The 13737-nt window shown below is 42.6% G+C and overlaps 1 protein-coding gene across 2 annotated transcripts in view; it reads right to left on the minus strand.

Annotated features, from left to right (window-relative positions):
* XPNPEP3 (X-prolyl aminopeptidase 3) overlaps window positions 1-13681 on the minus strand; it is a 31234-nt gene extending 17553 nt beyond the window's left edge. The window contains exons 1-9 of one of the 2 annotated variants that reach the window (XM_075500008.1): window positions 13240-13681; window positions 11458-11574; window positions 8510-8917; window positions 6452-6654; window positions 5519-5581; window positions 4650-4718; window positions 4035-4148; window positions 1560-1645; window positions 717-900 (exon numbers count right to left, since the gene is read on the minus strand). In XM_075500008.1, the coding sequence (XP_075356123.1) occupies window positions 717-900; window positions 1560-1645; window positions 4035-4148; window positions 4650-4718; window positions 5519-5581; window positions 6452-6654; window positions 8510-8917; window positions 11458-11574; window positions 13240-13300 (1305 nt within the window). In that variant the 5' untranslated portion in view covers window positions 13301-13681. The remainder of the gene's footprint in view (window positions 1-716; window positions 901-1559; window positions 1646-4034; window positions 4149-4649; window positions 4719-5518; window positions 5582-6451; window positions 6655-8509; window positions 8918-11457; window positions 11575-13239) is intronic. The other variant, XM_075500017.1, reaches the window with a different exon arrangement.
* Window positions 13682-13737: the final 56 nt, after the last annotated feature.

Below are 13737 nucleotides of genomic sequence, written 5' to 3' on the forward strand. Positions count from 1 at the left end.
TTCCGCCATCTTTCTTGTATTGGCATCAGCAATCACGCAGGTTTGCAGTGAGTGGAATCGAATAAACTTCTCTAACTGCAAACCAATCCTATTTTATCTGCAGGTTCAGCTCTGAGGCAGACCAGTTTCCCAGTCTTGTTCACCAGGTAGCTTGTGAATCCCAATACTGACGCAAAATGGCGCAGAAGAGGCAGCAGGTGGAATGACTGAGAAGAATGGGCTGCACCTTTTAGTGACACTGCAGATTTATGCTATGTTAAACAGATCACAAAACTATGACTAATTGCCTGCAGCCAGCCCTGGACCCAGAATTTTGTGTTAGTGCCAATGTCTCTATAGATCCCTTCAGACTGTTCATACTCCAAAGCTGCAACTACACTAACAAGTAGCACAGACCAATGGGAACGGATCCGCAGAGTGAAATAGCAAGTGCTGAGGAACACATATTCACACTATGTGCATATAAGACTGGGGAGTTACTTCAGACCAAATTGTGCGCTGAATGGTTGAAACACATCTGCAAGTTTAGCCTTGTCTGAGGGAAATCCAGTCCTGTGCTGAGACCAGCCCACAACATGAATTAAAGCATAGTGAGTGGGGACAATTAGAAGATTAACCTCAAAATCCCTGAGCCAAACTAAAGCCACTAACATAACCCAAGGAGAAAAGAGTCAGGCCTAGTGGGGGGAAGCTGGAGTAAAAAAAACTTCAAGTACATTGAAGAAGTGGCTCTCAGTGATGCTGCTCTTTAGGATCCCCAGCTCTTTCAGTTTCTGTCCAATAAGGCTCAGCATGAGGCTGTAGATATTTTCTAGACTCACGCCTGGGGAGCAGAGGCTCAGGCAGGACTTCTGGATATCGAGGACAGCCTGGTATAGTTCTGCTTGGGGTTTGGTGAACCTGAAAACCATTGAGAAAAGGAACAAAGGACACTTCTCACAATTAAACCTCCACCCAGAACCTATTCTGGGGACAGATTCAGTTCAATGGTGGAGCAGGGAAAGTCAGAAAGGAAAGCAACTGCTCCTTATATGAAATGCCAGACAAGGCATCACTGCAACATACCCTTCAATACACTGGGTAGAGGCAGGGTTTCTCAGCTGACAACCTAACCCCAAAGCAAAGCAAGGCAAAGCTACTGCAGGAAAAAGAATGCACTTGACCCAAAACATACAGGAATCAAACACAAAACCACAGGGACACCACACCAGCAAATACACAACTGACAGAGCCACATACAGGTCAACTAAACTCCTGTTTTCTTACACACAACCACAGTTAGCCACAGCTGAATGCACAAAAGCCCTCTCTGCACTTTAAGCATGCTGTAGTAGCTGAAAATAGCAGTAATCACACATATTCATGCAGTAATTAATAAGGCAGTGGGGAATACAGCTTCTCAATCTGAAAGATTAGTTTATATAATTTGATTACTCTGAAGAACCACGGAATGGGACATGTTAAAACTACTCACACAGAGATTAAACACACATACACTCAATCCATCAATTATTTAAGAGCTTCTCAAAATTCTTCAAAACAGCCTTATCGCAGCATACCTTCCATTGACAGGCCAGGTACGTGTGATGTCACTTACGTAGCAGGAAGACTCACATCCACCATCTAGCAAGACCAGTTCACCATCCTGGAGAAAAACAGGAAAAAATGCCCTGTGGGTCGGTCTGGCTATTAACTGAGTTGATTTTTCTGTCTGAGAGCAGGAAAGGAGATTATGTATTTATTTTTGCAAAGCAGCTGCAGAGATGTGGATTCCTTTTGCAGAACAACACCCCAGGTGCTACTGTTTATAAATAGGCTATTCCAGTTGGATTGTTTCTCTGCAAGGTAGTCTCTGACTGTTATGCTTATCTACAGCCTGACCTCTTAACACGCTGATTTTCAAGCACTTTGGAGTAAAAGAAGACATTTTCCTTGAACTATTTTGCGCTGTGAGACATCAGTCCCAGTCACACCTGGACTGCTTACTCCAGCAAATTACACCAGCGACTCCTTTCACTAGAAGTCCTCTGCTAGTGACTGAGACAGAACGGTTTTGCAACAAAAACATAGATTTCTGAGCTACCCACAAGATCACTAACAGCTAAAGATTTAGCCTTGTCACAAAGTAGGAGGACCCAGCAAAATCACTTCTCTGACAGTGTATCACTACTGTAAATGCACAATTGAATAGCTTGTACCATCTTCCCTGTTCTCTTCTGGGACTTTCTGGACTGCTCTAAGATATACTTCTGAATCTCTCTGGTGATGAAGAAAAAACTTTCAGAGATGTGAACTTCCAATTCACTTCAGCAAAACTGTTCCATGTCAATTAAATCACTGACTGCACATCTTCCAAAAGCCACACAAAAATGACAAACGGCCAGGAACAAAATCACTGCCTTGCTTTCCCTCCTTAAAGGGGCTAACAACAAATAGAGCACTGAGATCTGTAAAAAGTTTGGATTAAATTCTCTATGGATTTACATTACATGTAATCCAAGGCCTTTTATAGAGATTCATTCCACAGATCCGTGACTGTGCCAGCAGCCATGATGTGGAATGACAAGGAATAGTTCTAGCACGTTAAGGAAAAAAATAAGAAGCAGAATTTCACTCCTAGCACTACTTCCAGTGCTAGTTACTATCATAGTGTACAGTTAAGTGCCACAAACACTCACACAGTAGATAAACTAGCAGTGAGCAGATCTCACTGAATAGACAGGCCATTAACTATCCATTTAAATTGTATTTTTAACTTTTTCAGAATAGCTGGTTCAATTCTTTAAGTAAAATATGAAATTATAGCACCTGCCTTCTTCCAAGCAATTAAACGAGCTAAGTAACAATTTATTGGCTAAGGGAATTCAGCCTGTGGTTTGATTGTCCAGTAAGTGCCTTATGTCATGCATCTTGTCCTCTTTCTTTAAAACTGAGTCCACTAAGTGGCAGACTGAATGAAGTCCACATGAGGCCATAAGCAGCCTTCAGATACCTTCCCAATTAGACACTTTGTTAGCCTATTTGCCAACAGGATCTGTAGGAAGTAGCACACAAAGGAAAAGAAAGAGTCAAGTTTATGGGTTTAACAGTTTTGAAAAAAACAAGTGACAGTCATTTAACTGAACAACTTTAACAGAAACAACTGGAGTTACATGAGCACGCCTGACCTTGGATGACAGTACAACAAAGGAGGCTGCTTTCTGCCAAAAGCAGCCTGTCATATCTTTTGTACGTCTGTCTCTGCAGATCATTTCAAGGTCTGCTAGCATGCCAGCTTCAAGACAAGACAATGCTAGTGGGAAAGTTTCATCCTGCATTAAGACAGAGGAAAAATATGCTCCTCTGAAAAGTGAATCATGAGTAAGTCAGGGAATAGTGCTCCTGAAAATACTTATCTGAGTCTAAAGATGTATTGTAAGGAAAGCTAGAGAGGATTCAATTCAATAATGTGAATCTTCAAAATAAGACAAGACACGTTAATTTACCTACAGCCATCTAATCCACCTCTCAACATTTCACACCGATCCTTTCCCTCCTTGTTCCCCTACCCTGCTTTGCTGCCCTACATGGAGTTCAAAATGCTTTTCAGCTTTGCCAGAGCAGGAATGCACTATTGCACCTTATGTTGCAAAGCAAGGCCAAGCAATGCAAGTGAAAGCAGAAGACCCCTCACAGTGCCTTCACCCTGCCTGCTGCAGTGGTCACTCTCTTTTGTGAGGTTAGCAACCCACCCAGCACTGCACACTGCTGCACACGGTGTGGGAGCAGACATGCTTGCCAAATGAAGTTATTTGCAAGTCCTTCCACTGTTCAGAAAATACTGGAGCAAGTGCAAAGAGGAGACAAAGAGACTTAGATGGAGTGAAGTTAATCTGTCACTGACAGTAAAACTAATCAGGGCAGGATTCCTTTTCCCTGATCACTTGAAAATATATATTTAAGTGTTTTGATCTGTTCAGTCAAAACAAAGAGCAGCTAGGGGACAAATATGGGGACAGTGTGTCACAGCACTGCATTTTAAGTTACTGGTTTACCTTGATGAGCTGATTGTTCTTCACGTAGTGCAAAGTGTTTGATCTGTTGCCACCAGCAACAACAGGGGGGTATGCCAAGATGTCAGCACCACGAGCCCGGCACTCGAATTCAAACTGGAATACCAATTCAGAGAGGAGGAGACTGTTAGTGCTGATTCAGGTGATTAACTGCCCCAGGGCTATTATAATTCATGTCTGACAACTGTTTTCTTAATTTGTACAACACAAAGTGAAACTGGAAAGTGAGTTCACTAAATGAAAGCAGCCTTGAAGGTTTTCCAAGAACACTGGAGAAAAAAAATACCGAACTATCCACTTTTCAAGAGAGCGTTTTAAGCCTGCATCTGGTCTCATGGAAGCTCTTTCTGGTGCAAGCTGTTCAATACTGTATCAAACATTCATTACGTTGTCATAAATCCAAGTGAGGATTTGTTCTTATATAAAGTAATGCTCTTAGTTGCCATACGACTTTGCGAATTTTCAAAGATCCTAAATGTCAGCATGACAACAGTCATGTTTTGTTGTTGTCTTTTAGAATTATAAAGTACTAGCGTATTTACAGCAGTATCTATTTTCGTAACTGTTGAACTAAGAAGGTCTGAAAGCATGCACTACCTTGACGTCCAAGGAAAAAAAAAAAGGCACTGTAAGCCTCAAGATCTTTACCTTTCTTGAGTGATGAACCTGATGAAAGCATGGAAATGAATAAACTTACATCTGTAAAGACACTCTATATCCTCAATATATTAATAACACGTCTTTTCTATAATTACCAAAACCACATGGGACAGAACACTTCAGGATGCCTACATGTAGTAAAGTAGGTTTTACGATCCTGATCTGGAGTAAAAAATTGATCTGTAAAATACACTTTAACTAAAATAATTTTCTTTACAAGTGAGTACTGCTGCTCAGTGCCATGTCAGCACAGGCCCATCTGTGTCACAACAGAGGGTCAAATCCTGCTGATGTTTCTCAAACAGGCATCTCACTGCAATTCCTTACAAAATTCCTTATCAAATATGCAGGCCAATTAGTCCTTATTTTGTAACTGAGAGGCATCTACAACTGCTTCAAGATAGCTGTGGTAATCTGATATAGTAAGAGGCTAGAGTCAAGAGAAGCACACTTTATAAATAGGTGTTATAACTACTTAAATTCTGTACAACAGAACTGTACTATAGAATAAGATAATTATACCTCTGATTGTTTAGCAGGTTTTGTATTTAAATACAGTAGAAAAAGACATCAATAGCAGATAAACTTAGACAACCACTATGTTCCTTCAATAAGGGTATGGGAAATACAGCTGAAGAATTCCTCACACTGACTTTTCTGCATGTCCTAGGAACCATAAGAAATAGGTGAAGGAGAAATGTGCTACAGTGGGAGGCACATTATAGAGAGATCTGACATTTCTATTTTCCTGGCAGGATGAACAAAATCCATCCCTTCTATCTCACCTCCAGCCACGAAGTACTCACCTTTGCATACAGAAAGGCTTCATCCACTGGGGCTTTGCTGGCAAACATTGTCTCTGTGAAAGCCTATGAAAAAGAAGGGCCTTTCAGTTAGCAAAGGAGCCTGAACTTGAAGGAAGTTCTTTTTTTTTACCTGCTGTCTTTTGAGGAAGGCCTACAATCAGCTGGCCCAGAAGATGGGAACCAGAGGCAGCTGAAAATGCAGAGCACTGTCAAGACTAGAACCCATTAAGCTCTGTTCCCCGTGACACTCTATTTAGGGGCTGACTGACTCTAGTTTTTGAAAAGGGATTACATGATTGAAGCTGATCCCATGGGTTGGCATTTTATAAGTTCTCTATGGATTCCCTCATGTATAATATGAGTGCCTTATGCAGCTTTTCCTTCAGAGGAGGACAAGCTCTGCCTCTCTTTTCTATTTGGCTATCCATTTAAATAATATTCACAAAAACATAATTGCATTTGAGGTATCTGTCAGATTTGTTTCAAACTGACCAACGAGTTCAAAAGGTATTTGAGGGAGAAACGGGAATATGGAGACATACACAGGCAATGTGTTCACAAAAATCCCGTTTCCTCAAAATCAACGGGGTAAATGGGACAGAAAATGGCATGGGGAAGGAGAAGGGAAGCTGGGAAGAGTGAAGAGGCTACCCTGTTCCTGAATAGATATTGCTTTTAAGCAAATTCTAACAGCTGCTGGCTTGTCTTTGCTGGAGTTACATTAATTGAGAGAAGCTGGTAGTCCAAGCAGTCTTCCTGTTTCTCCTTGTCACGTAGAGGGAGCTGAGCCCAGCCAATGGTTGAGACACAGCAGTTCAGTAGCAGATTAGACGAAAGCTATCCTTCCAACCCACATCACCCTATCAACAGCCCCCTCCCCTTTCTTCTTTAAAGGAATGCACTGGTTCAATTGGAGAGCACACAACCCCGTACCTCTGCTGTCATCCGTCCAGCTATCTTCATCCTTTCAATCTCTGCAGGAGATTTGATCAGCCGAAGGTTTTGCACTAGATGTCGGATGCCCTGGATGTGGTTTTTGTTCCGAGCTTTTATCTCAGCCAGGGGCTGCATGTAGTCCAAGTGCAGCTCTGTATGCACCGGTTTCCTCAAGTCGTACCAAACAATGTTTGACTCACCTGGAATACAAAATAAAAGCTGACACAGACGAAAATAAATGTAGAAATGTCCTCCCCCTACTGAACAAACTTACTCCTCTGAAACTAGACTTGTTGCTATATTTGAGAAAATAATTTCCTCTGAATCTGCATTTACAGACCATATAGACACTTTCGCTGTCACAGGATACTAGCAATCTCTTAAAAATCTGGAAGATTACCAATTCATAGCATGTAGATTTGACAAATTCCCACTTCTATGCAAATATTAGGTTTTAGGATCATCACTGAATATGTGTATCTTGCATAGATCCATTCAGAGTTTGTATACCAAAGTTGCACTTGTGTAAGCTAAGTAGCCACTGCACTGCAGTGGTGCATGTTCTGAACTGTTCTCTCATTTAGCCTGACACCCCTGATGCTGTAAGGCAATTTACCTTTTACGCATCGCATGGAATCAGGGTCATTATCAACTACGCTTCAGGGTATCTTTGGGGAACAACTGCTTATTTCAGCCATTCAGAGAATAATAATTTACTGAGGACAAACATATTTACCTATGTGGAAATTTATTTAGAACACCAGAGTTAGCACCCACATTCTCCCCACAGGAGCATTTTAAATGGAAATGAGTAGAAAAGCCATTCTGAGTCACAGCTGATGTCCGCCTAGGCCCTCCCTCTTTGGTGACAGTAGCCATTAGCAGGTGCTTACAAAAAGTCTCTAAGAAACTGGGCATTTATGAAAGAGTATTTCCCTTAGCACATCCTCCCCACTTCTGGTTTCTTCATTTCAAGGCTGCATCTTCATAACAGTGATTAACTGCTTTTCATGGACCTCTCCCCCATGGAACTAAAAACTTTTGAATCCATTTATACTTTTGACATTCTAAAGCTTCCATGAATGATCTACAACTTAAAACTTAAAAGGTGTCAAAACCTGCCATGTGATCATTTCATTCAGTGTTCCCTTTGTTTGTAAATTATGAAAAATAGCAACTAATCATTCCTACTCATCCTCTCTGTGCTTTCCATAACCATACAACCATACACATCTCTCATGCCTTACCTTCTGTTTTCTCTTTTTCAAACTGAGCACGTTTGTCCAGCATGTATCTCACACACACTCCATACTTTTTATCATCTTTGTTGCATTTTCTGTGACTTTTCTATTTTCAATATATCCTTTTTTGAAACAAAATAACTAGAATCTGAGATGGTATTTAAGACTCCAGAATTCACTCGGGGGATTATTTGTGTAATCCCCCAAGCACTTGCCCTTTTTATATTGTCATAAGCCTTCAACTTCATTTTATAATGCATTTAAGTTCACCCTGGATTGTAAGTATTGAGGCTACATGGTGATGTTAGATGCAGCAGAACACATCTAAAGGACAGCAATGTTCGTATTTCAAGAGTAAGTCAACATCTAGCTGAAAAAGGTGAGGGGACTAACAGCCTCCCTGTGTGGATCATTTTCCAAGTCTATTACGAATAAAATACCTTCAAGTTTCCTATACTTCATCTGGTTCTGGCTCTGTCAGCAAAAAGATACGACTAAAACAGTTAACACGGTTTGCGATGTTCTCTTGCTTATCCTGTTGCTTACATTTCACAGATGTGCACACTGGCATTCACATGAGTACACAAGAAATTCAGAGGGGAGGAAAAACTATTATTTTCAAAACTACATTTCCATTGATGACCCTCAAGAAGCTAACAAGAACTTCCAACTGCCTTTGTCATACTGTCATACCCCCTGCACCTCCCTAAATTCATCATAGTCTTGAATTGGTGTCATAGACCACCTTCCAAACCCGTACCATTCAGAGCCTGCAAACCACATCTCATCTCATTCCCCCTCCATTTTTTGTTACCTTTCAGCTTGGCCACCAAGTGCCTGAACTCCTCGATGGTGTAAGCTTCATCTACTCCCGTGAGAGCAATTGCCCCATCTGTGCCTGATCTAGGCCCGTCCCACAGCTCTCGGCTTGGATCTCTCCGAGGCACAAAAAGTATGGATTTGTGGGAGGGCAGCGCTTTGCCAGGAATGCTCTGCAGCACCAGGATGCTGTCAGGCTCCTGAAACCCACAGAGGTAGAGGAAGTTAGTGTCCTGGTGGAAAACATAGGGGATGTCATTGCTCATGTAGTACATGGGGTTGGATAGCAGAATCACTGTGTGGTCCAATCCATCCCAGCCATGGGCTTCTTTCTGGATCAATGCCATCAGTTTGTGTCGGCGAAGAGCATATTCCACCTGTGACAGTCCTGGGGTTACCTCTCCTACGAATACAAAACAAATCAGATCAAGAAATTCAAGGCACTCGTGATATTTTACTAGTCGCATGCCTGATTCCTGCCTACTCCCTGATGCCTTTCATATGCACAGCTTCATTGTGGTCCCTCATTAGCCTTCCCATTGCTCTCTCATGCAAATCTTCAGCTTCCATGCCTACAACACATCCTCACTCAATCTGCTCCTCCATCATGCAAAGACAGAAATTTATTTTAACAAATCTGATTTTGTGTTATGTATTTCTGTGCAAAAGCAGGAATCACGAAACTGGTAGATTTAGACAAATATCCAAAACAGACGGATGTTTTCAGAAAGACATGTTAAAAAAGCAGAAGGGGTAAGGCAAACTGGACTTTGACTGCTGAAAACTGATGGGGTTTATAGCATCTGGACATTGAACAGAAGATTACCTCCTGAGGCTGAGCATTAATTTCCTCAGATAAAGCTAGAATGACTATTCAAATACACACTAAGTCAACTCATAAAGTAACTAGTTCTAACCCATCAGGAGCGGACTGAGTGTTACAGATACTGGGAGATCAGGCAGAAACACAGAGGTTGCAGAGTCTAACCAGTCACAAGATTCCAGGCAGAAAGAAACCACGAACTGCAGGCTGGCAGCAGACTCTGATTAAGAGAAGGAATCTTCTCCAGGGCAGATGTAGCTTTTCTCAAGAATTAACAATTCTGATTTTTCCAAAGTTAAACACTATATTCCTAATGACTCTAACTAAACAAATGATCTCTTAGATGAAAGTACATTTTAAACTGCTCCAGTCATGAAGGATATGAAGTACAGTGATCAAGATACTCACCAAAACCAGACTGAACTTGAAAGAACAACCAACAACAGCTTAAGTATGTATTTTTAAAAATGTGAGACTCCTTAACTATGATTTAAATTAATACATGAGCCTTAATCAGTACTTTGGCTAATACCCTATTTTAACATAGATTGCATTTTCATACTGCTAACTTTCTACTTTAATGATCTTTTCTTCCTCTTTAACGTATGACGCAGTGACAATTCTAGAATAAAAATTGAAATTTGACTTGTACTGTAAGTCGATTCTTGCATGGGTGGGGTGGGAGGGGGAAGTCCTATCCAGAATGTTTTTACTTGATAAAAGAGATTTTAAGAAAATCATGTATGTTGCATTTGCATTAAACTTTACACCTTTTCAACACCATAACATCCCCAAGACCTATTTGGTGTAAAAGTTGTTTGGGTTTTTTTTAAGAAAAAAACAAACCCACCCAATTTGTTTTACTCTGTAGATCTAGAAATTACAGAGAACACAGAAACTGTTTTAATGCAATCTGACCCCACATTTTGCAATATTATACTGCAAATTTCCTATGCTCCGCTGCATTCCAGTCAGCTTTCTAACTATCACAAACAGTCCAGTGAAGTTTAGAAGCTGCAGTAGGGTGGAACATGGGAATCCCATTTGTCTTCTGACTGCAAGACCTGGAAATTCTCTTTCCTTAAAGGCATTTGCTTTTTAAAACAATAATTGCACTAAAACAATATTATATTAATTTAAGGAAAACACCACTCCTTTATTAAATGGAAAATTACTATGGGCAGCTAGAATTAATCTCCAGTGTTTCAGCTGTGAGTACTTTTAAAGTGTTAGCCTCATTTACTGTGAGCTATTAATCAGTGCCCTGAGCACCCTGATCTAATACCGAAGTTAGCTCAGCTTTGAGCAGAGGGTGGACCTAGTAACTTCCTGAGGTCCCTTCTGACCTGAATTATTCTAAAGTTAAATATGTAAGTGCATGGTTATATATTCATCTGTTCTCTCTCTATACCTATCTATGGAAAAAGAACACAGAAACAGAATATTTTCCTGGACATATTCTTGAATATATTTTTACTTCCAATTTTTTTTAGATTTAATCATGGTCATCTCATACCTACCTGCGCATTTTCATTAATCTCATAAAACTGCACAACCTCAGCTTCTCTTTCATCGCTACCTTCTAACTTTATAGCCACAAGTCTCTTTTTCTTCTTTTCCTCACAGCTTGAATATTCTTCTGAAGGGGGCATGCTTTTTAGACAAGTGGTGTCCATCTCTCAGTAAGTCTCTCCCTGATCTCTTTTCCTGAATTACACCTTTATTTGTGACCCACAAGACATTAGATATGAAGCACTCTAGCAGTTCAGCTTGCACAAGGGACTCCCCCTTAATATAAATTGTATTGTACTTGCAGGACAATGAGCTCCTAAGATGCCACTGCCATGAAAGGTCTGCAGTACTGAAGTCATTGACACTGAGCACCCCGTGAGAAAAAGGTAAAAAGCTAACATGTGAAGCCTATTTTTGGAATCAGTATCATCTCAGATAAGGAAATGAACTACTAAATATAATTACTGCCTAATGAAGGTAATCATAAACAGCTGAAATCATGGACACCTGTGATGCAGCAAATCAATACTCCTCTGTCCTAGACATGTCAGCAAAACAGAGAAAAGAAAGAATACCAATGACTGGCTCACACAGGGCCTGAGCCTAACCTGGTTTGAGAAGGTGTGGGTGTGTGAAGGGGCTGGGCTGGCCCAAATACCGGTTTGGAATCTTCTTCTGCTGGGCAGGCTGGATGGAAAATCTTCGGGGAGCATGTGACTTGCAAACTAGAGGAAAAAAATGCACCATGTCAAGGTAAAAGACCCTTCCAGTTAGAAAACTGCAGAATTATACTCGTCATCTGACTAGTAGCATTCATTCACCTTATATGACATAAATATCCCTCCTTAGCATTTCAATTTGTTGTATACCATAATAGTTTATGAAAAAATGTGCACACAACTCAACTCATGATCAAATATTCATAAAACAGATTGAAAGAAATTAACATACACTAAACCTGACAATCCAGCAAGAAAACCCAGAAAGCTGTCAGTTTGCACCTCCCAATTTCTACACTTCGTGTTCACGATGGACTCAGCACTCTCCCTCCCTTGCTTCCCTCAAACACTGCAGGGCTTGAAGCACAACACCTGTATACTGTCTTTTCTTGACTATGTCTTCAAAAAATACCACTCATCTGGAACAATTATACAGGTTTCAAGGCCCTTCCAGTTCTTTTTTTACTAATAACGCCACGAAGAAACCATCAAATGACACAGGTTTATACAGCAATGTGATTTTTTTTTCTGTATGAAAGATACCCAAGAGTCCCTGTTTATGTATTTAACTTACTTGACAGTAACATTAGCCAAATTGAAAACAGTTCCTCAGAAGCATACAGTTATGTATCTCACTTCCAAATCCACATGCAGCCAAAGCAGACAAGTTTTAAAGAGAATTACAAGTGTGCATTTGGGATCTGGGGGTGTGCATGATAAGACAAAAACTAAAATTAAATATTGTCACAAACTTTACCAACTTTGGAATTCTCAGTCACAGCCTTTTGCAGCTGAAGAATTGCTTGTGCCTACATACAAACCATCAGACACATGGAAGGAGATGGTAATCAGTTTCCTAACATCTACCAGCTGATGTTTTGGAAACTGGTTCTCTTTTATGTCACTTACCATGTGCCTACTACGAAATCAATTCATGCTGCCAAGGCATGGCACTGGATTCTTAGAACAAATGATAATCAACTCTTCACTAGCATAAGCAAGTGTAACACAAGCAGAACAGCTGCTGCCTTTCAGGCAGCTGGGACTCAGAGACTTATAGCAGAACATATAGACTGTGGATTTTCTGTGGGAGCCAGTATGATTAGCCACTAATTGACTACTTATGCATGACAACTGATAGTCATAACATAAAGCATTCACTACGTGATGACTGACTGGAGTAACAGTCTGGAGACCCAAGCAGTGAAATAGAATTACAGCTTTTTGTGCAGTTTAAAAACAGAGGGTTTTCACTGTTTCTCTCCACCTACACAGAAGACAAACAGGACACCTTGCAACGAGACAAGAGAACACAACGGGCATTAAACAAAGCAGTATTTTGAAGACAGCAAGGAGCTTTCCACATCGTCGCTTTATTTTTCAAATAATAAGCCGTTCTTCCCTCCGATTCAACTGTGACTGGGGCTACGACTCCGTTGCCGGAGATCTGCTTTCCCGCGCCCCTCGCACGCACAGGGTAACGGATGCGAGGGCCGCCGTGGTGCCGGGGGAAGGAAGGGCTCTAAGCGGCGATAACGCTTAGCGTACCCCGGGCAGTCAGTTACCACGGCCACGGGGACGGGCGCGGGGCTGGACAGGGCCCAGCGGCACCGAGCCGGGCTGCACCGGTGAGGTGAAGTAAGGCGTGTGGGGGAAGAAGGAGTCTCTGACCTGAGAAGCCGCGCCAGCCCCTCACCGCCGCGACAAGCCTCTGGGCCGGAAGGCGCGACATGTCGGAGGGACACGGCTAGCGCGGGGCTCGGCCGCCCGCCCGCACCCCCGCCAGGCCCAGGCCCCCCCCGCGCCGGCCCGGCCCGCGCATGGCGGGGCCTTCCGCCGCCGCGGCGCCGCGCGCTGACACCATCAACGAGCGCGGGCGCCCGGCGCCACCCGCCCCTCCCCGCCGCCAATGAGCGGCGCCACACCGGCTTAGGCGCCCGCGGAGGCCGCCTGTCTCGCCCGTCAGGGAGGCGCGGGGAGAAACCCCGGCACGGCGGGACCCCGACAGCGGAGAGGGGGCGAGCGACAACGCCGAGGGGGGAGAGATGGCGCGCCCGGCGGGACTCCCCCGCGCGGCGGCCACCTCCGCTTCTAGAACGTTCCCGCCGCTGCGCGGCGGCGGGGCGGGGCTAGGGCTCGGGGTGGGCGGGGCCCGGCGGGCGAGGGCGG

This window comes from Mycteria americana, chromosome 1 (assembly GCF_035582795.1).
Source record: "Mycteria americana isolate JAX WOST 10 ecotype Jacksonville Zoo and Gardens chromosome 1, USCA_MyAme_1.0, whole genome shotgun sequence".
Classification (NCBI taxonomy): domain Eukaryota; kingdom Metazoa; phylum Chordata; class Aves; order Ciconiiformes; family Ciconiidae; genus Mycteria; species Mycteria americana.